Source organism: Acinonyx jubatus, chromosome C1, assembly GCF_027475565.1.
Source record: "Acinonyx jubatus isolate Ajub_Pintada_27869175 chromosome C1, VMU_Ajub_asm_v1.0, whole genome shotgun sequence".
NCBI classification, from domain to species: Eukaryota; Metazoa; Chordata; class Mammalia; order Carnivora; family Felidae; genus Acinonyx; species Acinonyx jubatus.
Genome location: NC_069381.1, coordinates 91,733,699 through 91,761,054, shown reverse-complemented (window position 1 = coordinate 91,761,054; position 27,356 = coordinate 91,733,699). Strand labels below are relative to the sequence as shown.

Genomic DNA, 27,356 nt, shown 5'->3' with positions numbered 1-27,356 from the left:
AGGGATCTAGTTCCAAGGAGATGAGGCTGACATAATTGAGTGGCAAAACAATAAAGGAAGATGAAGGAAGAGTCCATAGGGATGTGTCTGTTAATTTCAATGGGTACTTATCTGTGGGAAAGTAGCATAGACTTTAGCCATCTTTCTATTTATTATGATTTTTTATATCCCTACGATAGCACAAAATGGTTTTTATGTCCCTGAAATGGTTTTTATAGTCCTCACTATACCTCCTAAGTGAATGTGATTTATCTTACAATAAAATGGATACTGGGGCACCTGGGTGGCTCAGTTGGTTAAGTATCCAACTCTTGATTTCGGCTCGGGTCATGATCTCACGATTCATGGGATCGAGCCCTGCATCGGGTACTGCACTCAGTAGCATGGAGCCTGCTTGGGATTCTTCCTCTCTCTTTCTCTCAAAGTAAATAACCAAACATTTAGAAAAATGGGTACCTATTTTAAGCCCTAAACAGATTGTTTCCAGATCAGGAGGAGGTCCTCAGGTCAGACCTAACCCACGTGCCTAATAGTGTTCACGTTGGTAATGATGGTGGCTGGCAGTGTGTGTTCAGGAGTCATAACCTATACTGTGACATTCACAAGGTTTTAGAGTTGTCTTTTCAAAGATACAGGTTGGTTAAATAGTAGGTTCTTTCCCTTAATTATGAGATTCAAGACCAGCCAACTCTCAGAAATTGCTGATTGTCTTCTCAGTCATTTGTGCCTATCCCATTTTTCCCCAAGGGACCTAAAGAATATGGCATCCCAGCAGATGACATAAAAACTACCTGTAGGGCTCCCGGGAGCATTGTACTCTCTCAGTGTTCTTTATCTGACTGTTGGCATTCACTTCAACATGGAGTGAACCCATGTTGAAGCTCTGAGATGGATCAACCTCCCCTCCCCTCCCTAGTAGGCATGATCACTGACTGCTGCTACTAAGCCTGGAGCCAGTGCTCTCTGCCCTTCCACACAGTGATGTTGGCTTAAAAATTTGCTAAGAAGGAATTGCCATCTGGAATTGTTGTAAGCTCCATAAAGGCAAGGTTCTTGACTAACTCCCGGTTCTCCAACAACCAGCCAAACAGCTGACTCATAGCAGGCAAGCAGTACATACTAATTGAATGAATGCATGTCTTGGCTTCTCTATAATTTTTAGGCTGATATTATTTTTTATTTGATAAAGATTGACAACACATTGTAGAATCCCAGTGCTAGAAAGGGCTATAATTTATAGGTGATTTTGTTTATTCATTTAGAACAGCGGTTGAAACATTTCAGACAGATGAAAAGTATCCTGTTTGGGAAAGGAAAAACTACATTTAAAAAATTTGTAACTCTTTCTAGTGTTTAAAAAAACTTGCTGTCATAAAATCTTTCCATATAATACAGTTTTTCTTACCAATTTACATTTCATTATAAAAGGAATACAACCGTATTATAAGACATTTGGAAATTTTAAAAGAAAAAAGTTCACCGTAAGGTATAATCTTAACTTATTTGCAGTTTATTATCTTGATTTTCCCCTTTAATATTATTCGTATGGCCACGTAGTCTTGGGAAGCAGCATGGTGCAGGGTAAAGTTGCCAGATTCTGTTGGCAAATAGGCCTGGGATTGAATCTCAGCACTATCATTTATTTGCAAGCAGAATGAACAAGTCATTTAGTCTCCCTAAATGTTTTGTCATCTGTAAAAGAAAGATGATAACAATGGTCATCATAGACCATTACCATTACTAATGGTAACTGTTGCAAGTTATGCTTTGCAGTGGCTGGCGTGGAGTAAGAACTTGGTGGGGTCAGCTGCTGCCGTGCCAACAGCCAGGGATGGCTCGTAGCCAGCCTGTTCTGGCACTGCTGTACCAGTTGTTAAAATGAATTTGAAAGCCTCCTGTGCCAGTTGGTAAAAAGTGATTGCCTGCCCCCAGATGCTTCCATGGCTTCTACAAATGCACACATCCCCTTGCCGCTGCCAATATGCAAGTCTTACTAACACCTCGTGTCACAGCCTGTACCCATTCTGATTGGTGAATGTTCATACCACGATACTTTTCATATCCCCTTTGCTGGTAACTCATCATTTTTGTTAGATTGACAGAATTTACTTAATCACTATCCTCTTGGAAACTCAGGTTGTAGCTAATTTTTTCAGGATTACTAATGCTGCTGTGATACATATCACACATGTATGTGTCGTAGAAGGTGCTGATTTCCAGTTCATTTTTTAGTAGCAAATCCTCTCCTATTGATTCCAAAGAGCCATGTTGTGAAGGCTGTTTACTAAACTCTTCCTCCTCCAGGTTGAACTACCTTCTATCCCTATTGTCTGCATCACTTATTTGCTTGCCTTCTGAATTCACTTTTTATTCTCTATGTTGCTCTTTAATCGTGTGGCTAGAACTGTTCCTGACAGGTTCATGAGTCATACCCAGGGGGAGTAAAATGTATTTTCATGACTCTTTTTTCCCATCCTTTTGCTTTTCAATTTTGTGTTTACTTTAAGGCAGCCAAAACCAAAACAGAAACAGTATCGCTAAATGTCACTGTTAAAATACCTACTACCATCTGACTCAGCCCTTTTCATCCTATACTTGTCTAGTCTTGTGAGAAACCCCTAACATACATTTTACCAGAGGGCAGTGCTATTTGTTTCTGATAGTCTCATGTTACTAAGGTTCTTTTGCTTCATGTTGCACAGCAGGGTTTTTGTTTGGTTGTTTTTTGTTTTTGCCAAGGTCATTTTGAATATTAATTATTTCCTCCCTGCTGTGAAGTGAGACCTTTTCCAGAGTTTAGGTGGAAACTTTAAATATGCCTCATTGCTTCTCCCCCTGGGCTGGCCTGGCTGCTGTGAAGTGACTCATGTTGTTGAACGTGCCAGCCAAGAGGCACGTGTTGCTTTGGAGGGGAGGGGGCAGTTCGATTAAGATGAGTCCTGAACAGGGGGAGGTTGCCCAACTGAAAAATAAAATAAAAGCCTTTTCAATGCACTCTGAGACTCTTCTGTTTTTTACAGCTCCCATGATTATATTACTTACTGGATTATCTTTCCGTACCAAATCTTATGTGGTCAAAGGTTCATTTGGGGTTCAAAGAAAAGGCACTTTCCTCACATGCCAGCTGCTCTGAGTAGTAGGGCCCAGAGGCTCACAGGATTAGAAAGAAGCTTTGTTACCTACGCTGAGTTAGAGGGAAGTATACGTTGGTCTTTAGGTTATAAAAAAGAATTGTGGGTGGGGCACCTGGGTGGCTCAGTCAGTTAAGCTTCCAACCTGGGCTCAGGCCACAATCTCACGGTTTATGAGTTTGAGCCCCGCATCGGGCTCCATGCTGACAGCTCAGAGCCTGGAGCCTGCTTCAGATTCTGTCTCCCTCTCTCTCTGCCCTTCCCCCTCTGGTGCTCGTGCGCGTGCTCGCTTTCTCTCTGTCTCTCTCTGTCTCTCTCTCTCTCTCTCTCTCAAAAATAAATGAACGTTTAAAAAAAATAAAAAATTATGGGAAGATTTGGGAAATAAATAAAAGCCCTAGGCATTAATGATTAGGTAAAATTGAATAATAGTTTCTTCAATTAAAAGAGTTATATTTAAATAGTTTAAATTTTGATTCTCTGTTAAGGAATAATTTATATAATAGGTTGTAAAGTTCATTTGCCTTTTTCAAATGTGAAGTTAAAAAGGAAATGAACTAGATCTGTGGTAAACATAATTTGGTTTTTGGCAACTGAAAGATATTTTGCACCCTTTTGTTTTATGGCCTCTTGAGGCTAACTTTTCGTTGTAAGATCAACTTAGTGAGACACATGTAAGCATTATTGTGCATCAAAATTCTGTACCTAATTACCGCAAAACTGCTGCTATTTTATTTCCTATTGAGAGTTGTACAACTTTTGGAAATTAGTAAGGGCATCTTAAGAAATTTCAAATTAAAGTTTATTCCATAGTCAGTATAAATTTTTGAGGATGTTACTTGAAAGGTAAACTTAAAGGTATACAACAGATATTAAAGTATAGTAAGCTGGCTTCTCTAAGACATCTTGTATGACATTCTTTAAATGTCATACAAGACCATTATGCTTGGTTCAGTTTTCACTGCAGTAGATTATTAACAATGACTGCATATGCTACAAGGGTAGCATAAAGTCCATTTTAAAACATATTTTACTGTTCTTTTTCCTTAAAGAAAAAGTTTATTAAAATGTATGATGATGGCATTTTTACTAAAACTTCACTTTTACAAACTTAAGGCATATAAAAATCATGAAACTAGGTGGTTTTCATCACGTAGGAAATATTCCCATGAAAATACCTATTGCATTGCCTTGTCAACCAAAGCAAAATAAGGACACTGGGTACATTCTCATGTTCCTTGTGATGAAAAGTTCTGGGACTTGGGGCACCTCGGTGGCTCAGTTGGTTAAGCATCTGATTCTTAAACTCGGCTTGGGTCATGATCTCACCATTGGTGGGATTGAGCCCCATGTCCGGCTCTGCTCTGACAGCTTGGAGCCTGCTTGGGATTCTCTCTCTCCATCTCTATCTGCCCCTCTTCTGCTCGTGCTCTCTGTCAAAGTAAATAAATGAACATTTAAAAAAAAAGTTCTGGGATCTTATCCACAATATCTTACCCTTTTTATTTTCCCACTTATATTTTCAAAATTTCTACAGAAAACCTGTATCCTTTTTTGCATAAGGATTAAAAAAAGAATTAAAAGACATTAGACAATTAGCATTAGACAATCGGGGTTAAATAAAAAGTCTTTTTTTCAGCCTAATGTAAATTCACATTCTGCCCATTTTACTGGCTGGTCTATGATTTGAGGTCTGTAATTATGTAGCCACATTTTAATATGCTACATTCTCCCTATTGGTCTTTTAACTGGAAATCTCAGTACAGCTGATTTTCATTTTTCTACAAAGTCTCCTTGAACGCTGAATTAGTGAATACTGAACCATTGCTCCTAGGGGAAAGAAAGAAAGGTTTAGGCTCCTGCAAACCTCTGGTCACAACATTCATTTTTGTCAGTTGGTCGGTACGTAACCTTGTTTTGTGTGTGCTTCTGTTGAAAGATACCTTACTTATTTAATATATCTTGATTCATTAACGTTGAGCTCACAACCAGATCCTGCCCGAAAGATGCTTATCTAACTCCTTTATTTTCTCCATGAGGCACATCAAAGCCTTCTTGTGTGCAGGAACACTAGGTAGCCCTTCAACACTGTGCTAAGGGGTATTTTAAACAGCAGAATAACCAACAAAAAATGCAAAAATGCAGAAGGCGTGGTGCTAAATAGACTGTGAAGAATACCCTTATTTGCAGTATTAGAGCTGGAACAAGAAGGCAGAGCAGCTCCCCGTTGGACCTCAGCTGGGGATGGGCACGCTGGGTTACTCAGATGTTTGTCACTCTGTGCATGCCTGCAAATGACTGCCAGAGTGCCATGAGTATTGATTTTAGGGTTACAAATACATTTGAGTGAGTAGTCACATTTGCACATACGGAGTCCGTGAACAATCAGGATCTAGTGTGTAAGCTTTCCTGATTAGTGAAAACGACAAAAGTGTAGTTATTTTTTTTTAAGTTTATTGTCATCTTTGTTGCTTTTATGTTGCAATTTATAGCAACTTAATCATGGCAGAAATGAACTAAAGAAACAGAAAAATGGTTAGGCCTGAAAGCCAAGCAGACAAGGATATCTATGCTTGTTTGATTGTTGAGAAAATTAAAATGTAAGATTATCTGAGATATTGTAGAACTCTTATACTGTTCCATTTCATTAAATGTCTGCAGTTCAAATGCCTGGTATTACAAGTTCCAATGTATTGTAAATGAAAAGTGTTCAAAAACAAGGATGTAATTTTTGGCTGTTGACATTGGGGTTGAGTGTCAATATATGAGTCTTCTGGAAAAACCCTCTTTTGAGTCCTTCATCTTGCTAGGAATTTGCATGCTTTTACTAGAAGTTCCATGTGAGGATTACTTTTTTTTTTTTTCATTTATTTTAATGTCTAGAGTTTTCTTGTTCTTTGGGGTTATTAGATTATATTCCAATAATATTTTTATTTTAACAGTTTCTTGAGCTGTAAACACGTGCATATTGTTAAGCATATGTTTACAGCACAGATACATGCATAAGTGATCATTTCTTTTTGGCAACAAGAAATTGGTTATTTTTTGTTCAAAAGACTTGTTCCTAAAGCAGGTGGTTTCACAGGGTTTTGTTAACTTATCATTTGACTGCTGTTTATAATGCTATTCATTATCCTATGGAATTTGAAAATGGATTTATTTTTCAAAATGTTTCGTTGTTTTCCTTTTCATGATACATGTTGTGTGTGGATAAATGTGCTGATAGAAAATAAAATTACTTTAAAATAAAGTTTTGGGGCACCTGGGTGGCTCAGTTGGTTAAAGCGTCCAACTCTTGATTTTGGCTCAGGCCGTGGTCTCATGGTCCGTTGTGAAATCGAGCTCCGCCTCGGGATCCACGCTGGGCATGGAGCCTGCTTGGGATTCTCCCTCTCCCTCTCTCTCTGCCCCTCCCCACTTACATGCACACTGTCTCTCAAGAAAAAAAATAAAATAATAAAATAAAGTGTTATATTGAAATGTATTCCTTGGCCTTATGTGGTCTTAGCAGAACCCTACCTAAATCCTAGCAGGTTGATACTAGTCCATTGTACTCCAGTTGTTTTTTAAGTGGCTAAGGTCATGTCACAGATGATTTTTTGTTTTGTGCATTGTTGCTTTCTCTTTCTGAAGGGCAGGGATATGTTTTGTTGTGCCAAGTTCTTAAAAAGCAAGCAGACTTGCCAACAGGTTTGTGGAGGTTCCCTGGGGATGTCATGAAGGAGGGGAGATTTGTAAGCTGGTGATAAGCAAGGAACTACAAACTCCTTTAGATGGTTGTCTGAGCGATTGATGATATGTACATTGTAGAGCTATGAATTGTTCGTGCATATCCCTTGACCTGCTGTCTGGAAGATAAGAATACTTTCTGTACTCCAAAGCCAAGGAAAGGGTAATAAAGGAATTGGTTGGGCACTGCCTAATCCCCAGTTTGTTTAGGAATCTTCTGTGTGTGTGTGTGTGTTAAGAAATGGGAAGAGTTATTCAGACAACCTAAAGTCACATGTAATTTGCTTTGCATACCTATGCAAACACTCACAAATACTGCCTTCCTGTCTGCTCTCAACTTCCTCTGAGCCCATCTCTACTGCCAGGCCACAAGCCCTGGCAAGGTAGCGGAAGACTGCAGGTTGTAAGAGAAAAACTCACAAATAATTAAAAGTTGGTCTAGTATGGGGCTGAGAGTTAAGAGAATTGCTTGTAGTTTTACAAGAATTGTAAAGAATTCTCAGTTAACTAGAATTGCCCCTAGTTAACTCATAGACTTTTGACAGTTGCCTCCCGTTGAACCTCCTTATCTGTGAGGGTAGTCGGACAAAATGTCCCCAGTCCCTTGTATCTCTCATGTTCTGTGGTTCTGTGATTATTTGTTGAGGCTGCTACCAAAATTGTGCCATCTGTTAAGTCGTCTATTCTGTTGGTGAAGACCACTGCACGTTGCACTTATCACCGGGCAGTTGACTTGCAAAACATGGTGGTCTTCACTGATGAACATTTAGATTCAGTGAATGTGCAGATTTCACATTCTATGTCATGTTTTATCAGAACTGCACACAGTATTAAACCCGTCAGAGGTAGAGAGCTACTGATTTTTTTGCTTTTAATTTTCAAAATCGAAACACGAAATTGAATACCTCTCAAAGACATTGTTGGAATGAACCTTGGGGGAAAGCTTTGACAACCCAAGAGATGAGATTAAGTGCGTTTGTTTTCCCTAGCTGTGTTTTGTGTGCTGCGTGCACTAGAGGCCGGTACCTGGGACGGCAGCCTCTGGAAGTGGAGGACTTTAAGACTCCTGCTGCTGAGTTTACAGCTTTATCATGTGTACTGTGCATTAACAGATTAGTTAGGAGGCCTTTGGCTACATTTAACAGACATCTCAACCCAAACTAGCTTAAATAATAAGGGAATTAATGGCGCATAACTAATACAGAAGTTATTCAGTCCAATGTCACAGACTCTGGAATTCCAGAATCCCCTCAGCAGTTCTCTCCATGTATGTTGGCTTATTTTTCAAGCTACACTCTCGTTGTGTCAGAATGCCTGTAGCAATTTTTTGCTTTGTGTTCACATATTACAGTGTTGGGTTTCTCAAATTTTGCATTACTGACATTTGGGACCAGATAATTTTTTCTCATTGTGAAGCTGTCCTGTGCATTGTAGGATGTTCAGCAGAAACCTTGGCCTCTACCTACTAGATGCCAGTAGCATCTCACCCCTGAGTTGTTGATAATCATAAATGTCTCAAGATGTTACCAAACGTTTGCAGCTAGGGATGGGGGTGGGGGGCAAAAATACACTGATTGAGAACCACTGATCTAAAAGGAGACATCATTTTGTCAGGTGGCTATCTTAAGTGTAAAGAAATGTGTTTCCTAAAAGACTCCGAATTCCCCTCTTTGGTCTTATTGGCTCATCCTGGGACACTCCCCATTTCTGATCCCATCACTGGTAAGGGAATGCAATTTCCTTCAGACTAATCAGGCCCACCACCAGAGCTAGAGATGGAATCAGCCCCCCTGAGGCTGTTCAGGGGAGGATGAGCGCCTCAGCCAAGCCAGTGGGAAGGGGGAACAGAAGGCAGGCAGGAGCCCAGCAGTGTCCTCATTGACCATCGCATTCTAAATGTGTCTTGTTTTTCTTCCTCTCAGTGAGGACTATGGAAAGAACTTTAAGGATATTACAAATCTCATCAATAACACCTTCATTCGGACTGAGTTTGGCATGGCTATTGGTCCTGAGAATTCTGGAAAGGTGAGACTCATTCAGATACATACAAAGTTGTGCTTGGTACCACACGCAGGCTGTCAGATAATCGTGGAATGATCCGGTTGTACACAGCAGTATATTTAGTTTGCTGTTAGTGTATTTTTAAAATTAAACATAATTTAGTGCTGTTCATAAAAGAACGGAATTCGCACACAGGATTTTTTTTTTTTTTTTTTTTTTGGTCCCTATTCCAAGATCCAGCCAAACTCTTTGTAATTATGTAGTGGTTGTTGGCATCCCAATGTATAATCCATGAGACAACATTTTAGTCTTTGGGCAACTAGCTAATCCCAAACTGAGCAGGCTACGTTCATAGTTGTGACACGCTAGCTCAGTGTAGGGTAACATTTGTTACAAGACTAATAGTTGAGGAGTGCAGTGCACAAACTAATACTACTGTTTTTATGACTCTTCTTACTTTTGAAAATTTTCTTAACACCTGGTGGAAATGGTGTAAGAACTTCCTGTGCTTTCATAGTATTATATTCTGTATCTGAACTTTTTTCTTCCTGATCAGGTGATTTTAACAGCAGAGGTGTCTGGAGGAAGTCATGGAGGAAGAATCTTTCGATCATCAGATTTTGCAAAGAACTTTGTTCAGACCAATCTCCCTTTTCACCCTCTGACTCAGATGATGTATAGCCCTCAGAATTCTGATTACCTGTTAGCCCTCAGCACTGAAGTAAGTATAATTGAGGAACTTGTCTTGCTTTTTTGCATTTTTATAGGCTCAAAATATACTGTTTTAAAAGGGTGCTCTAGGATATGCTCTTTATTTTTTTTTATTTTTATTTTTTCCAATTATGTCCTTTTGAAATTTTTTTTTCTTTTTCTCAATATATGAAATTTATTGTCAAATTGGTTTCCATACAACACCCAGTGCTTATCCCAAAAGGTGCCCTCCTTAATACTCATCACCCACCCTCCCCTCCCTTTCTCCCCCCATCAACCCTCAGTTCTCAGTTTTTTGTTGTTTTTTTTAATATATGAAATTTATTGTCAAATTGGTTTCCATACAACACCCAGTGCTCATCCCAAAAGATGCCCTCTTCAATGCCCATCACCTACCGTCCCCTCCCTCCCACCCCCTATCAACCCTCAGTTTGTTCTCAGTTTTTAAGAGTCTCTTATGCTTTGGCTCTCTCCCACTCTAACCTCTTTTTTGTTTTGTTTTGTTTTCCCCTTCCCCTCCCCCATGGGTTTCTGTTAAGTTTCTCAGGATCCACATAAGAGTGAAACCATATGGTATCTGTCTTTCTCTGTATGGCTTATTTCACTTAGCATCACACTCTCCAGTTCCATCCACGTTGCTACAAAGGGCCATATTTCATTCTTCCTCATTGCCACGTAATACTCCATTGTGTATATAAACCACAATTTCTTTATCCATTGATCAGTTGATGGACATTTAGGCTCTTTCCATAATTTGGCTATTGTTGAGAGTGCTGTATAAACATTGGGGTACAAGTGCCCCTATGCATCAGTACCCCTGTATCCCTTGGGTAAATTCCTAGCAGTGCTACTGCTGGGTCATAGGGTAGGTCTATTTTTAATTTTTTGAGGAACCTCCACACTGTTTTCCAGAGTGGCTGCACCAGTTTGCATTCCCACCAACAGTGCAAGAGGGTAGGATATGCTCTTTATATTGGACTGCTTTCTAGTGACTTCTTAAGACATTAATTATGTATTTTTTGCATCTCTTTCCTATTTGGTAAAGGGCATGATTTTCATGTGCTATCTAGTCCAGATAAGTATGCTATCTAGCTGTCATTCCAGTTTTTTTTAAGTGAATAAATGTGTACTATCAGAGTAACGAACTAGAAAACAGTTTAATGTATTCATTCTTATGCTGCAAGGGACATGCATAAATTGTCAAATTTCTGATGGTCTTATTCCTTTGCTATGGCCAAACCACATTTTTATGATTTTTTTTTGTTAGTTCCCAGTATATAAAGCATATTGATTTCTGTCTTTGATACTCATGTATTAACTATCCAGAGTCTTAAATCTCTGCATCCCCTAGCACATTCCTCTACTGTTCCCAGAAACCTGTGTCCCTCCCTGGCCCTCCCACCTCTCTTTTGAAAGATCCCTGGGGAACATGTGTCACTTTTCCTTTCCTAGAGGACCAGTCTTCTGTAGCATGGATTTTTAGGGCCCAAAGTGTCTGAGTTGCTAGACTATGATAATCATAATTATACTTTACATTTACATGGCTCTCTCTCATCTTATTTCTGATTTCTTCTGTCCAGCAACATCAGATAGAAACCCCTGGGAGACTGGTTTAATATGCAGTTCCTAGGCCCCAATCCAGATAGAGTCCATCAGTGACTTTTGGTTGTGAGGTGGCTAGTATTTTTAACAACCTTCGCGGCTGAGCCTGCACACTAAAATTTGAGAGCCATTGCTGTGGTGACTATTCTGGGACAGAAACTGGACCATCAGTGTGGACAAGCTGGGCTGGCACAGGGAGGGTGAAGGGCACTGGAAGAGCAGTCTGGGTTCTGGGCCTTTGGTGAGCAGGGGGAAGGCTGGAAGATTCAAGGAAGGTCAAAGTTAGGTTTAGCCAAAGGAGGCCAGAGGAAGGAAACTGCCCTGCTGGGTAGGCTTCAGATCTTAATGCAACAATTCCAGGAAGTTGGCCTCCAGCAGCTTGAGCTATAGGCCCTTCAAGGGAGCAGAGAGACCCCCAGAGGGATGGACAGAATCACCAACCCCCGCTTTGACCACCTCATCACCATTACCAAGTGTCTTGAGATTATTGAAACATGCTATCCTCAGGAAGAGGTAGCCACGGTCTGCTTTTATACCTCAAATTTCTTCCAGTTAAGGATAAGTAGGAAGTAAAAATAATCAGTGTGGATAAGATGGACCAATATCTACTAAAGTGAAAACAGGTGATATCAGACCCTTACCTATTTCTAAGTAGAATTAGGTACCTTAGAAATGCTGGGAGGTGAACATTACCAGAGGAGGAAAAGTTACAGAAGGAAGAATGGTGGATGAGAGTGGGAGAACACTGGGGGTAAATTCCACCCAGACCATCCTCATTTAATCTCAGCTGCACCAGGACATCTCTGTCCCGCCTCCTTTGGGTCTGGGCCCAGTAGGCTTGTGTTGTCGATATAGCTGACATTGTCCATCTTAATCTTACTAAGTCTCTGCTACATTTGAAAATACTGGCCAGTCTCGCCTTCTGGGAACTCAGTTGGCTTGGCTTTTAGGACTTCATTCCTTTGGTTCTTTCCTACCTTCTAACCATTCCTTCCTGGTCTCTTTCGTAAACTCCTGTCAACCTACCCTTGAGTCCCTACTGCTCATTTCACTGTGAGCAATCTCTTCCACGCTGACCATTTTAACTGCCACTGTAATTAATGTATAAGGCTCTCAAATCCATATTTCTGGCTTCCTCAAGGCTCAGATTCCTATCTTGCTGCCCCTCTATACTGCTAAAGATCTCTCTCTCTCTCTCTCTCTCTCTCTCTCTCTCTCTCTCTGCCTTACAGGAAAAATCACCCAGTTCTACTGAATCTAGTTTCTAGATTCTGGAGCCTATTCCTCGTAGCTGTGGTGTAGGGCCTCAGTAACTCTTCATGAGCTAATGTGGCACTACTTTTTCATTACTTTTCCTGCCTCTGAACAGAAATCCACCCCTTTCCGATTGCCATCCAAGTACTCCACCTTTAAAAAAGTAAAACTGAGGGCCCTCTGTGAGCTGACCCACACCTTTCTTCCAAGCATTAGTCCCTTCTTTCCTCACCTTGGAATTTGTGCTCCATCGGTGTCTGAAGGCTTTTAGCTCCCTGCCCACCCTGCGATGTTGACTCGCCTTGACTAGTACTGGGATGTATTTGTGCAATAACATCCCATCTTCCCATTTTCCTTCTTTTGGTTACACTGTTCATTATTTAATATTAGTTCAGCTGTCTTCACAAACCATCTCTCATTCATTGCCCCTCCCCTCCCTACTCTCACCCCAGAGACCGTGTTTCTGTGACTTACCACATTGTATCAAACTTCGTATCTGCGCCCGCACGTTGTGTCAAACTTCATATCTGCACCCCTTGTTAAACTGTGAACTCCTTGAGAGCAGGGAGCGTATCTTATTTGTCTTTGTGTCTCCTGTGCACATCTGGTACAGTGCCTGGCATGTACTGGGCACTCCACGAGAACTTGTCATTCTGAACTTCCCAAACCCTGACACGGCCGCCATAAACCATGTGTATAGCGCAGACAGCTTATGGATGGAGCTTCAGTGTGTGTTTTTACTGTCCTGAATGATTGCATATGAATTATTGAGGGTCATAGAAGCAGCTGCACAAGACAAAGCTGGAATTCTGATAAGTCATTTATAATCTTTCAGAATGGCCTGTGGGTGTCCAAGGATTTTGGGGGAAAATGGGAAGAAATCCACAAAGCAGTGTGTTTGGCCAAATGGTGAGTAACAGAAGACTCCATCTGTGCAGAGCCCTAAACCTTTCCTGACAGGGCTGCCAAAAGTCACATGAGTAAATATTGAGCACTTACCATGTGCCAAGTACTCTTCAGGGTGCCCTAAGGGATACAAGAGAAGGGGTATGACCCAGATCTTGACCTGGAGGAGCTTCTAATTCTGCTGGGGAAGAATACTTAGTCTCACTAAACGTTAGAATATAAAGTGTAAAACAAGGCACGTGACTGAGTTGCTGCTGCCTGCAAAGGTTTAGTCTCCATTAATGGTGACATCAGTTGGAAAGTATAAAATACAGCTTTGAGTTGAGGACTCACGTACTTCCCTGTGCCCAGATTTATATTCCCTCATGTAGAGCTCCATTTCAGTCGTGTGGAATGTAGCACGGACTCAGGAAGAAAGCCCAGAGAGCTTCCAGGCCATCAGAGTCACACTGTCCGTGCACCAGAAATCCTTCACTTCTCTTGCTGGGCCCCCACCCCCACCCAGTGCCTGCTTAAGATGATGCAGTGGAGGAGGAGCCCCTGGGTGGCTCAGCTGAGCATCTGACATGAGTTCAAGCCCTGTATCGGGCTCACTGCTGCCGGCACACAAGAGCCAGCTTCAGATTCTCTGTCCCTCTCTCTCTTTGCCCCTCCCCCACTCATATTCATTCATTCTCTCTCTCTCTCTCTCAAAAAAAAAAAAAAAGTGCCTGGGTGGCTCAGTTGCTTAAGCATCTGACTTCTGCTCAGGTCATGATCTCTGTGCTGACAGCTCAGAGCCTGGAGCTGCTTCGGATTATGTGTCTCCCTCCCTCTCTCTCTGCCCCTCCCCTGCTTGCATTCTGTCTCTCTCCCTCCCAAATAAACAAACATTAACAAAAAAAAAAAAAAAAAAAAAAGCCAGATGATGCAGTGGAGGAGTTCTTACTCAGGAGCAGATCACCTTTGTCCTAACTGGCTAGTCAGCGGCTTAACCTCTGGCTTTTGTGAAAGGAGATTTACTGGGGGAGTTTGGGAGATTGTTGAGCAAGAATTGTGTTAAAAACCTTCATACCTCCCAAATTCTGATTAGGCTCACTCCCCTGTTTAGAACCTCTTTCTTCCTTCTCTTTGACTAATTTCAACAAACTTGTTAATGTAGCTTCCCTGTGGATAGCAGATTGGTGCCAGAGGTGGGGTGTGTGAATACCAAGAGCAAGCACACCCAGCCTGAGTATCCCCTGCCTAAGAGCTGCATGGAGGTGGGGGGACTGTAAAAGCAAGAGAAACAGAAGCTGTAACAGGATGTGATTATTTGGTGCCAGATCAAGAGAGCACACGTACCTCAGTGACTTCTAATGGGAACACTGTGTTACAGTTTCCTGCGGTTGATGTTCGTGAAGATGACCCATAGTCCAAGGAAGACTTTCATATTTAATGTCCTCGACTTAGGGAGTCAGGGAAATGCGTAATAGAGACATTGCTAAATATATCTACTGAAATTAAAGTATTAAAAAATATCGCTTGAATAAAATGGCCTTTTCCCAGGAAACACTGGTTACATGAGGTTTTTACAGCACCACCAAGGGACACATGCCACATCTACATTTGTTCTATTTTTTTTTTTAATATTTATTCATTTATTTTTGAGAGAGAACACGCGTGTGCAGGTGAGGGAGAGAGAGAATCCCAAGCCAGCTCTATACACTGTCAGCACAAAGCCCAATGCAAGGCTCGATCTCACGAACTGTGAGATTATGACCCGAACAGAAATCAATAGACGCTGAACTGACAGAGCCCCCCGGGCACCCCATTCACTGTGTGTGTTTCAGTGAACTGTGTTTGTGCCTTATGTGGTCTTATCATGAAAGAACTAACTTTTATCTATCTATCTATCTATCTATTTATTTATTTATTTATTTATTTATTAAAGTTTATTTATTTTGAGAGAGACAGAGTGAGTAGGGGAGGGGCAGAGACAGAGGGAGAGAGAGAAAACCCCAAGCAGGCTCTCTGCTGAGTCACCTCAACCGACTGAGCCACCCAGGTACCCCTGGAAGGAAGTAACTTTTAAAGTAACTAAGTTAACAGATTGCTTCACTCTTGATGGACCTAAAGTACATAGGGTGTTACTATAGTAAGACTCTAGTAATTTTGGTCATTAACACTCACTTTTATGGGAGCTCCAAGGTGGCTCAGTCAGTTGAGCATCCAACTACTGATTGAGGCTCAGGTCATGATCTCACACTCCAGCTCCCACATTGGCCTCCAGGCTGAGCGTGGAGCCTGCTTGGGATTCTCTCTCTCTCTCTCTCTCTCTCTTGCTCTCTCTCGCTCTCTTGCTCTCCCTCCTGCCTCCCTCCCTCTCTCCCTCTCAAAAGAAAAAAGCATTAAAAAAAAAAAGAAACCATAAACTCACCTTTACATATGTATATCAAATCACCACAGTGTGCACTTTAAGTGTTGTCAGTTATACCTCCAGAGTTCAAAGAAACAAACAGAAAACTCATCTTTAAAAGTGAAAGTTAAGGGGTGCCTGGCTGGCTCTATTGGTCCAGCATGTGACTCTTGATCTCCATGTTATGGGTTTGAGCCCCACATGGGGTGGAGAGATTACTTAAAACTTTTTTAAAGGTAAAAATTTATTTTTGAAAGGTATTTTGTATTCTGTATAATATTTTTTATTTTTGTAACTCGTTTTTCTGATTAGTGTCTAAATATAGGATAACTGGTCTGCTGGCCACTGTTACCTCACCTTTTAGATGTTTGATTTCTAGGAATTGATAGCCTGCAGTGCCAAAGGAACGTGCTCAGACCCAGCACCTTCTGCTGGTGCTGGTTGATAAGTACCTTCAGGGTCTGAATTGACACCTTCCGCTGGTGCTGATCTAGAAGTACCATCAGGGTCTGAATCAACTTTCCTGAAAATTCCCTTTCCAAGTTCGAATTTAAATAATTCAACCTCTGACCTTGCTGTCTATTTGAGATGAAAGAACTAAGTTACTTAGCGCATGCAAAGCATGGAACTTGGTTCTGAGGGGAAACAACAGAGCACAGAACTTCACACCTGTCCTAAGAATGCGATAATGTAATAGGAGAGAGAAGACATAAACTGGTGGATTAAGATAATTAAATAGGAGACAAAGGAATGCCCAGTGGTTGGCACAGAGTAGCACAGTGCCCTGAAACGAGGTTTCTCAACTTTGGTGCTAACGGCGTTTGGAACCAGACAGTTCTTTGCTGTGGGGGAGCTGGCCTCTGCATCGCAGGGTGTTTAGCAGCATCTCTGGCCTCTGCCCACTAGATACTGGCAACAACTGCCCATCCCCCAGTTGTGACCACTGGAAATGACCCGGGGGAGCAAAATTGCCCCCAGTTGAGAATCACTGCTGCAGAATTTTGCAGCAAAGAAGCTTTCCAGTTGGAATGCCAGGAAAAATTTCATAGAAGAGCTAGATTTGGGGGCGCGTGTGTGCCTCAGTCATTTGGGCATCTGACTCTTGGTTTTGGCTCAGGTCATTATCTCACAGTTATGAGTTGTGGGTCATGGGTTTGGCCCGCATCAGGCTCTCTGCTGTCTGCGTGGGGCCTGCTTTGATCCTCTGTCCCCTTCTCTCTCTCTCTGCCCCTCCCCTGCTCATGCTCTTTCTCTCTCTCTCAAAAGTAAATAAACATTAAGAAAAAAAATTTTAATAAAAAAAAAAGAGAGAAGAGCTAAATTTGAAGCTGGAGCCTAAAGATTGTGAGGGTAAGATTTGGTTACATGAGAGAGAAAAGCATTTTAAGCCAGAAACAGGAACAGCAAACGCAAGAGGCAGATTTGGACAGAGTAAGTAGGCCAGTCTGATCCGCTGAAAGAGTCCACGTGAAGAAGTAGTGGACTGGGGAAAATCCTGGGGCCGGGCTGGGGGGAACCTTGACCAGCGAGGCTGCGAGAGTCTGGCATGCAGCATCCCCAAAAGCTGTCTCAGCTGGCGCCTGCGGATGCAGTGTGTCATTAGTAGACTTGCCTGGAGCTCGTGACTGCAGTTGACAGCAGTCTTGAACTGTGTCTTTTCTGTCTTTGCCTCTTTGTAGGGGGTCAGAAAACACCATCTTCTTTACCACCTATGCAAACGGCTCTTGCAGTAAGTATATTTTAGTCCCAAATAAGAGTGTCCTGTTGTCCACTCATGGTTGTAAGAAGTAGAAACATCAAAGATCCTTCCATTGTCCTTATTTTAATAGCTAAAGATAACTGGCAATGATTTTTAAAATTTTGAAATTACAACCAGATTCAAATTTTAAAAGCACTGAGCCTAGATCAAATAAAAATGCAAGCCACACACAGAAGCAGTATACTTAATTTTAGTAACGCTTATACATAAAGTAAATATTAGACTACAAACAGTAACAAGTTGAAGTGGATAGTGATTTCTGCAAAAGAGCATGGAGGTTGTGTTTGTGTTGGTGGAAGTTGTTAGCTGTCCAGTCCATGGCACCATTTCAAAGCAGAAAACAATCCTTCATTTATTCATTCAACAAATCCATTCCATTTATCCATTCATTCACATGTGAGCACCTGCAGTAGTGTGCCAATCACCGTTCTAAGGATGGAGAGAGCAAGACACCCAAGGCCTGCTCTCGTGGGGCTTGAATTCCAGTAGGGGTGTTAGATGATCAGCAAGAAAACCAGAAACTCAAGACTACTTAAAATAAAATAAGATTGTTTCCAAGCATGAAGAAAGCAAAACAGGATTCTGTGGCTGTGACACATATAACACTGTATTTTAATTAAGTAAGCTTTATCTTTCTATCCAGTGCAAAACCTCACCTGTATAAAAATAAAACCCCATGTTAATTTCCTATGCCTAATGCTGTGTTATTTCATATTGCTACTTGATTAACATGCATAAGATTAAAAATCCGTTAGCTATAAAATTAAGAACATTCTAAAACAGTTGTTTTGAACTAGGGGCTCACCAGTATGTGCAATTTTTATTAATATTTTGTCTTGTTTAAGAAGCTGACCTTGGGGCACTGGAATTATGGAGAACTTCAGACTTGGGGAAGAGCTTCAAAACCATCGGTGTGAAAATCTATTCCTTTGGTCTTGGGGGACGTTTCCTTTTTGCCTCTGTGATGGCTGATAAGGTGGGTATTGCCCTTTTTTTTGGCGATTTCTAATATTCTGTAAATATGTCTCAAACGAGTCCCTTTTACTGCTAGGACTGACAGAGTTTCTTGCCTTTTTTGCAACGTTCACTAAGATTTGGAGGGAGTCTTCCTAGAAGTTGACTGATTCTTCAGGGCTACTCTGTAGCTCAGCCTGTTGTCACCACATGACCTGTGGTACCTGTTCTGGGATGCATGGCCCCAGTGTTTGGACTCTACTCAGACATGGGCATCTGAAAAAAGCAGTCCCATTTGCTCATTATCCAGTAATGAAATAGTGACATTAATTGAGTACCACCTATATTCTAGGTGCTATTCTAGGTCCCAGGAATATAGCAGTGAACAACACAGATAAATGTCCTGCTCTGAGAGCTTATTTTCAAGTAGGGAATTGGATCGACACTAAACTAATAAATACGATATTATAATATCAGTTAACAATTAAAACTATGAAGAAATCTATAGCTGAGTAAGGAAATAGAATGCATTAGGAACTGGAGCAGTGCTATTTTAGATAGGGTGGTTTGGATGGGCTGTCTGAGACCTGACTGAAGTGAGAACTTAGCTCTGTGTACATTTAGGCTGAAGAAACAGTAAGCACAAAGACCCTAGGATTGGAACATGCTGGAAATACTGAAGAACAGTGAGAAGGGCAGCATGGCTGGAGCACAGGGAAAGGTGGACCAAAGAGGGGGAGCCAGTGGCCTTTATAGGTCACAAGAGCTTGGCTTTTTTTTTTTTCTTTTAATTTGTTTATTTTTGAGAGAGTGAGTCAGAGCGGGGCAGAGAAAGAGGGACAGAGGATCCAAAGCAGGCTCCAAGCTGACAGCAGAAGCCTGATGCAGGACTTGAACTCACAAACTGAACCGTGATATAATGATCTGAGCCAAAGTCGGATGCTTAGCCAACTGAGCCACCCGGGCACCCCAAGAGCATGGCTTTTATTCTTCATGTGTTGGAGAGCTCTGAAGGGTTGTTAACAAGGGAATGGTGTAAGTTGGCTGCTCTTTTCACAGAATAGGTAGGTGCAGGAACCAACAGCCTGACAAGGGGCAGGAATGGAAGAACCAAGAGAAGCTGGGAGGCCATGACAGCAGTGAGAGAAGATGGTAGGTTGGACCAGGCTATTAACATGGATGAGAGAAGAAGTGGTAAGAGTGTGGATATATTGTTAATGTGTTGCCAGTAGGATTTGCTGATGGATTAGATGTGGATTGTGAGGGAATGAGAGGAACCCAGGATAACTTTAGTCTTTAGCCTGAGCAACTGGGTGAATGGTGGTACCATTTACTGAGATGGCAGAGACCACAAGAGAACCAAGTTTGTGGGAGGGAAATCAAGAATTCAGTTTTGGGTATTAGATGCCTGTTAGATATCTAAGTGGAAATGTTGAGTAAGCATTCGGGTATATGAATCTCTCCAAATTATATGGTATATAAAGCTATGTGACTAGATGTTATCTTCTGGAGGCCTGAGCATGGGCCAGAGCACCCTAGTAATGCTGAAAGGTTGGAAAGAGATGAAAATCCAGCAAAGAAGACTGAGAAGGAAGGACCAGGGAGGCGGGGAGTAGGGCAAGGATTCCACGAAAGCCAAGGGGAGAAAGTGTTTCAAGCAGGAGGAGTGATCTGCTGTGTGAAACTCAACTAAAATACGTAATTAGATGAGTCCTGAGAATTGTCTACTGGAGTTGGCAAAGTGGAAGTTGTCAGTGACCTGGACAAGCGTGTTTTCATCAGAGCACCGGGGTTAACGGGCTGATTACAGCGGGTTCAGAGAAAGGGGGAGTGGAGACGGGGAAGTGGACACAGTAACTATACATAACTGTCTCAAGCAGTTTTGTGATCATCTTCCCAGCAGCCCTAGGAGCTGGCCTCTCACCTCAATTTGTATTTGAGGAAATTGAGTAACTTGCTTAGGGTCACCCAGAGATAGAACCCTGGTGGAAATCAGACTGACTGCTTCCAGAGTTAGCCTCCTCCTCTGTACTGCTACTGTCTAGTGTGTGCTTTTTAATTCTAGTTTCTACCTGTAACAATGAGTAAGACCGAAAGTAAACATCTAGGTATAAGTTAGAGATAGGTTAAATGTACTTGTCACTAAATTTTAAAGAGTATTTAACATAAGGAAGCCCTGGGACTATTCCTGTGCCCTGGCTAACTATGTCTAGTAGCTATTTTAAGCTATTTATCTGAAAGGAGGTGTTAATTGCCTACCTAACAGACTCCTTTCAACAGATAAATACTCCCTGATCAGCTCCCCTATATTAATTTCTGCCTCTCCTTGGCCTCTTCCTAGCCTGTGCATGTTCCCTTCACTATGGCTGTTTAGAGAGACTTCCTTAAAGAGGAGATGTGTCACATCTTGACTTCCCTGTGATCTCCCAAGCATGAGTTTCGTCTCCATTTTCTAGACTCTTAATTGTCTCATTCTTTGGGTTATGCTAGGACTGTCTCAGAGGGACCTAACTTTGGTACAGTAATCATCATTTTAAGAATTATCTGAGCAAGCATAGCGAATGGCTGTAAAGCCAAACTAAAGACGACCCCATCATACCCTTAGCTCTGTTGAAGAAAATGGGAATGTCAGAGGTTGGGAGAATTACATCATACAGGGCCATACCAGAATGAAGAAGCCAAAGAGGAAGCCAAGATAGCCTTGTTTACAATAGAATGGATTGTTCCATTGCCTGGAACTTTGCTAGGGGTTAGAAATTGTTTTGGTGGGGCACCTGGCTGGCTCAGTTGGTTGGGTGTCCAACTTTGGCTCAGGTTATGATCTTGCGACTTGTGGGTTTGGGCCCCACATCGGGCTCTGTGCTGACAGCTCGGAGCCTGGAGCCTGCTTTGGATTCTGTGTCTCCCTCTCTCTCTGACCCTTCCCTGCTCATGCTCTCTCTCTCTCAAAAATAAATAAACAAAAAAAAATTTAAGAAATTGTTTTGGTAATTGGTACTAGGACGTGTCATTTATAACGATTGTACCCAGTGAGGAAATGGAGAGTGAGACTTACAATTATGAATAATAATGTTCCTATTCATGTCCCTGCACATGGCATCTTGGTGGAAAATTGAAAAGTTAAATATTGGCATTTGTTCCAGGATACAACGAGAAGGATTCATGTATCAACAGATCAAGGGGACACGTGGAGCATGGCCCAGCTACCTTCTGTGGGGCAGGAACAGTTCTATTCTATTCTAGCAGCTAATGATGACATGGTGTTCATGCATGTAGATGAACCTGGAGGTAAGAGCTTTTTTTAGTGGCCCACCCTTGAACGCATAGAGATTTAAACTTCAAGTTCTATTTTGAGCTTCCTTCTTACGTGTTGACATTTCGTCTTACCCCTAGGTTTTTATTAGTGTCCTACTGAATACTCTTTCTTAGAGATACTGTGTAGTCTCTGTTAAGAAGGCCCCTTCTTTTGGCTCTAGAATGTGGTTTATGTGTATGTCCAAGTATTCTAGAGCAGTGCTGCTCAAAGAATGTTCGGAGGACTGGTGCTATACGGTTTGCAAGCTCTTTGTTGCCAAGTAAGCACTAAAGCAATAGCAAACATTGAGAAACTCCTCTTACCATTTGACAAAGTAATTTTACATCTGTTGAATCTAATCATTAAAACATTGAGGATTAGATTTTGTATTTCACTCTTCTTAGGATTAATTTTTATTATACTTTACAAAGGATCGGTTTGTGCCATAATAGAAATTTAAAAATTGATCCTTCACCAGGGCGCCTGGCTGGCTCAGAGGAGTATGCAACTCTTGACCTCGGGGTTGTGAGTTCGAGCCCCATGTTGGGTGTGGAGATTACTTAAATAAATAAAACTTAAAAAAAAAATTGATCCTTCACCACAGATAGTTCAAGAAGCATTGGTTTAGAATATAAAGATTTAGAGGTATGTATGATATAAATCTAAGTGTATTGCCTCTGCCACCAGAATATATCTGGGAAGGGCTTTTCTGTGGCATCTGGTTAATTCATTCAACAAACAGTATCTACCAGACTCCAGGTACCAAGCTGGGTAGTAGAATTAAAGGTGGACATGAAAATCATGAGTATCAAACCATGATTAATGCTCAGGTCTCTGCCTACATCATGAAGAGGAACAGTTGGCTAATGTATACAGTCAGTCAGCCATTTAGTCATGTGTATGGTTGGACTGTTGTTTTTCTCTCTGTTCCCTCCCCACAAGACTTACTGTTTTTGTTTGTTTGCCTATTTCAGATACCGGATTTGGCACAATCTTTACCTCAGATGATCGAGGCATTGTCTATTCCAAGTCCTTGGACCGACATCTCTACACCACCACAGGTGGCGAGACGGACTTTACCAATGTGACCTCCCTCCGCGGGGTCTACATAACAAGTGTGCTCTCAGAAGGTAAGTCTGGGCACAGCTGTCCTTCAGCTGAAAGTGTTGGGAGTCGAGACTTTCAGAAACAATGGTGGTCCTGTCCCCCCAGTACTGTTGCTTGCCTAGCCGGCAAGCCTATCCATGTCAATACTGGCTCTTCATTTTACATCAGTTATGGTAAATAGAACTAAAAAGAGCAAAGCAGCAGCAGATAGAAAGAAAGATTTTTTGGGTTCTATGTTGTGTAGAGGAAGTTTTAAATAAATGAAAGCAATGAGTTTTCTATATTGGGAGGTTTAGGCCTAGAGGAATGAGCCTGAGTTTGAACCACTTCCTGCTTTTCTCCTTGTAGAAGGCACAGCTGTAGCCGGCCAGCGTTCCTCTGGTGTTCTGCTCCGAGGTTCTGCAGAGCTCACCTTTGCTAAGGCCCAGTTATACAAATAAACACGTCACTCTAAAGTACAAAGACTCTTAAGGTTTTGTTTATAGATGTATTTATTTTTTTTGGTGGGAGGTGAGAGGTTGTTTGTATTGGTAAAGATCTTGCAGTGGTCGGCAAGGTCTTAAGCAGTACTGACCCGTTTCCTCCCACCCCTCTCCCCTCCACCCACTGCATTCTGGTCACTGCAGCCCTCTGCCAGTCGTTAAACACACCAGGCACACACACGCATGGTTTAGAGATTTTCAGGGACTGTTCTCTGTTTCCCCAGATATCTGCAAGGCTGACACCATCCTCCTCCCAATCTGTGCTCATATGTTGCTTTCTGAATAGAGCCATAGAGCCTGCCATGACTGTCCCACTGGGAGCTTGTCTGCCCTCCCCTAGTCACACACACACACTCAGCCCCTCTTTAGCAGGGCAGGATTTTCCATGGCACTTATTTTCCAACATACTATATAATTTACCTGTTTACAGTGTCTGGAGTTTGTCTGACCCTGCTAGAATGTACATTCACCAAGTTTTATTTCTGTTTTGTTCACTGAGATAGTCCCGAAGGCTCACAACAGTTTTCACATAGTAGGCATGCAATAAATATTCATTGACTAAATGCATTGTCCTTCATTTGCTTTCTTGTTTGATTTTCCTTGGGAAACTCAAAGCATATTGTCTCTGAATTTAAACTTGCAATAGTTTATGTCATTAAGAATAGAGAACAGGGAAGAGCATGTAGAAAAAAAAGAAAAGGTATAGGAGAGATCGGGTATGGGGTAGTGGAAAGATGAAAATTAGGAATTATTGAGCCAGACTTAGGCACATACATTCAAATCTTGAGAGTCCCTATAACAAGCCTGGTATCCTGGCCTTATCCGAGTAAAGATTGGGATGCCTTCCCATTGTAGATTTTACCTTGAAGGCAAGCAAGCAAGGAAGGAGAATGGACATTAACCTGTTTGTGTTGGTAAGGAGAAAAAAGATATTTTTTCAAGAGTATCAGTTTAGATGATTTCTGAAATCAGCTGAGTCCTATTCCGGTGGGAAGCCTTCTTCAAATAGCATAGAGTGCTGCTCAGTTACTCACCAACACTGAGCTGTTTTGTTGGATGTTACAAGCTTGTAGGACTCTAGAGTTCTAATGGCATTATGTAGCCCCAGGAGCGAGAGATGCCATGGTAAACTGAATTTAATAAGGTACTTCCGGTCTATCAGACTTAAGACTGTTCTTTTCCCATTCAGATAACTCCATCCAGACTATGATCACTTTTGACCAAGGAGGAAGGTGGAAGCACCTGAGGAAGCCTGAAAACAGTGAATGTGATGCTACAGCCAAAAACAAGAATGAGGTGTGTCTTACTCCACGTGTCCTGTGCAGCCATTGTGTCCTGCTCTGATCGGTTTCAGGCCTTTGAATAATGAAGTTTTGTACTTGATTAGTGACCACAGCTGCTACAGGTGGAAAGTTTGGAAATCAGAGTAATGAAAGTAATGTAGAATGTAGGAAAAGGAAAAGCCAAAATACTATGGACTATTTGTCTTTTAAAGAAAAACAAAACTAAAGGCTAAAATTTTGTGTTTTACTAAACCACTGAATGAAAACAGAACAGAGGATGGGCTGGTGATCAGTTAAGAGTCAGCATGGCAACTATGAGACTTAAGGAATTCTACGTGACGCCGGGGACCAGCCATTCATGAGCAGTGCAAAGCCGTGCTGGCCAGAAACAAACAGAAGAGAACTTGGCCTTCTCTTCCCCTCTGCCTGGGCTCCACACAGCCAGAGGGTGTGGATGGTGACACGGTAGGGCCCATGAATGCCAGAACTGGCCCCTCTGAGGAGAGGCCAAGAATAGAGATACAAAGGCATTGCTCCAGGAGATCCCAGGTTCCAGGAGTGATGGGTCTGGACAGACAAGAAAAAAAGAAAAGAGAAACAAGCCTTGTGTCTGGATGTGACAGAGTTTGAGAAGAGCTTCGGGGAACCCTGGGAGTTTTCCTCAAAGAATGACAGTGTTGGTGGTTCCCGAGCTCTTCTCAGAATACCTGTGGCCGATATCCACTCTGCTGTTGTAGGCGGGACTTTTTGTTTCCTTTTAAGAGCCTCAGACCGTGTAAGATAGTGTACCTGTACCACCCATTGCCCTTTCTCCTTTCCCCTTTTTTTCCATCCCTCTACCGTGGCCTTGCCCTGTGCCTGCCCTCTTCACCTTGAGCCTTGGGCAGTGCAGTGGCCTCTTTACTTGCCTGGCCACTCTCACACTCCATGCCTTTCCCTCCTCAGTACGTTTCAGGGTTCCCCTTTGCCTGTGAATAAAGTCTGTGCCTCTGACCTGGTGAGTGAAGGTCCTCTCCTCCCCTGTCAGGCTCTCTTCTGCCTTTTCATTGTCATTGTCCATCTGATCACTGGCATGTTCCTTGTAGCCCTCTGCTGCCCCCTGAACCCCCTACATGCGCTCCTGCCTCTGTGGTGCTGCCCACGTGACTCTTGGGAAATTTATGCCTGACTCTCCCAGTCCTGAGCCATTAGAAGCAGCGGAAATCCTGATCATCCTGAGGGCCCATCTTCACCTAGAATTAATCCTGCCTCTTCATGTCGTCCGTAGTTTGTGTGAACCCCTTTTTAGTGCAGTAAAATATATGACATAAAATGAACATTTTATCCAACACAGACCTCTTTTAAAACATTAACTTTCATTGTGCTTTATAACTCAACTGGTTTCTCAGAAATCTTAAAGACAGGACTGGGTCTTACTTTGAATCAGCACCACATCTTGTACAGTATCTGAAGTATGTCAGGTGTTCATCAAGTTTATTTGTGTGGAATCATGCTTTATTTTTATTTTCATGTTTTTTATTCACGCTTTAAATATTGATCAGAGGCTTCGGTGTAATGCAGGAATAAAATAAACTAAGCATTACACATGAGAAAATAATTGCATAATTTGCTCCTAGATATACTAATCTATTTTGGAATCAAGAATATCCCACTGAGACCATAACTCAACAACAGAAAAAACAAATACCCAAATTAAAAATGGTTAAAGGACTTGAGTAGACATTTCTGTATAGGAAATATACAAGGGGCGCCTGGGTGTCTCAGTCAGTTAGGTGTCTGACTTGATTTCAGCTCAGGTCATGATCTCACGGTTCATGAGTTCGAGCCCCGCATGATCTCATATGTTGACAGTAAGGAGTCTGCTTGGGATTCTCTCTCTCTCCTTCTCTCTTTGCTCTTCCCGTGCTCACTCACTCTCTCTCAGAATAAACAAGCTTAAAATATATATATATATATATACATGGCCAAAAACTCACATGAAAAGATGCTTGACATCACTAATTATTAAGAAAATGCAAATCAGAGCCACAGGGAGAGATCACCTCTCACGCCTCTCATGTACATTAGAATGGCTACTATCAAAAACAAGACGAAACAAAATAACATGTTGCCAAGGATGTAGAGAAGTTGGAATCCTTGTGCGTCAGTGGTGGGTATGAAAAATAGTGCAGTCACTATATGAAACAGTATGCGGTTCCTCAAAAAATTAAACAGAACTGCCATATGATCAGCGATCCTACTTCTGAGTATATATCCAAAAGAAAGCAGGGTCTCGAAGAAATATTTGCATGCCGATGTTCATAGTAGCATTATTCACAGTAGCCAAAAGCTGGAAGCAACCCAAGTGTCCTTTGACAGATAAACGGAGAAGCAAAATGTGGCATATACATGCAATGGAATAATATTCTGCCTTCAATAAACTCTGACACATACCACAACATGGATGAACCTTGAGGACATAATGCTAAGTGAAATAAGCCAGTCATCAAAAGACAAATACTATGTGGTTCCACTATATAAGGTACCTAGAATCGTCAGATTCATAGAAACAAAGTAGAATGGTGGTTTCCAGGGTCTGGAAGGAGGAGGAATGGGAGTTACTGTTTAATGGGTGTAGAGTTTTGGTTTGAAAAAGTTCTGGAGATGGATGGTGGTAATGGTTGCACAACAGTATAAATGTACTTAACCCCACTGAACTGTACACTTAAACATGGTTAAGATGGTGACTTTTATGGTATGTATTTTTTACCACAATTTTTTTTTTA

At 41.7% G+C, this 27,356-nt stretch overlaps 1 protein-coding gene across 2 annotated transcripts in view; it reads left to right on the top strand.

Annotated features, from left to right (window-relative positions):
• SORT1 (sortilin 1) overlaps positions 1–27,356 on the top strand; it is a 67,133-nt gene that overhangs the window by 24,380 nt on the left and 15,397 nt on the right. Inside the window, exons 4-11 of one of the 2 annotated variants that reach the window (XM_027058415.2) lie at positions 8,783–8,885; positions 9,418–9,582; positions 13,264–13,337; positions 17,391–17,440; positions 18,319–18,446; positions 21,568–21,712; positions 22,694–22,849; positions 24,498–24,604. In XM_027058415.2, the coding sequence (XP_026914216.1) occupies positions 8,783–8,885; positions 9,418–9,582; positions 13,264–13,337; positions 17,391–17,440; positions 18,319–18,446; positions 21,568–21,712; positions 22,694–22,849; positions 24,498–24,604 (928 nt within the window). Of the gene's footprint in view, positions 1–8,782; positions 8,886–9,417; positions 9,583–13,263; positions 13,338–17,390; positions 17,441–18,315; positions 18,447–21,567; positions 21,713–22,693; positions 22,850–24,497; positions 24,605–27,356 lie in introns of both variants that reach the window. The other variant, XM_027058414.2, reaches the window with a different exon arrangement.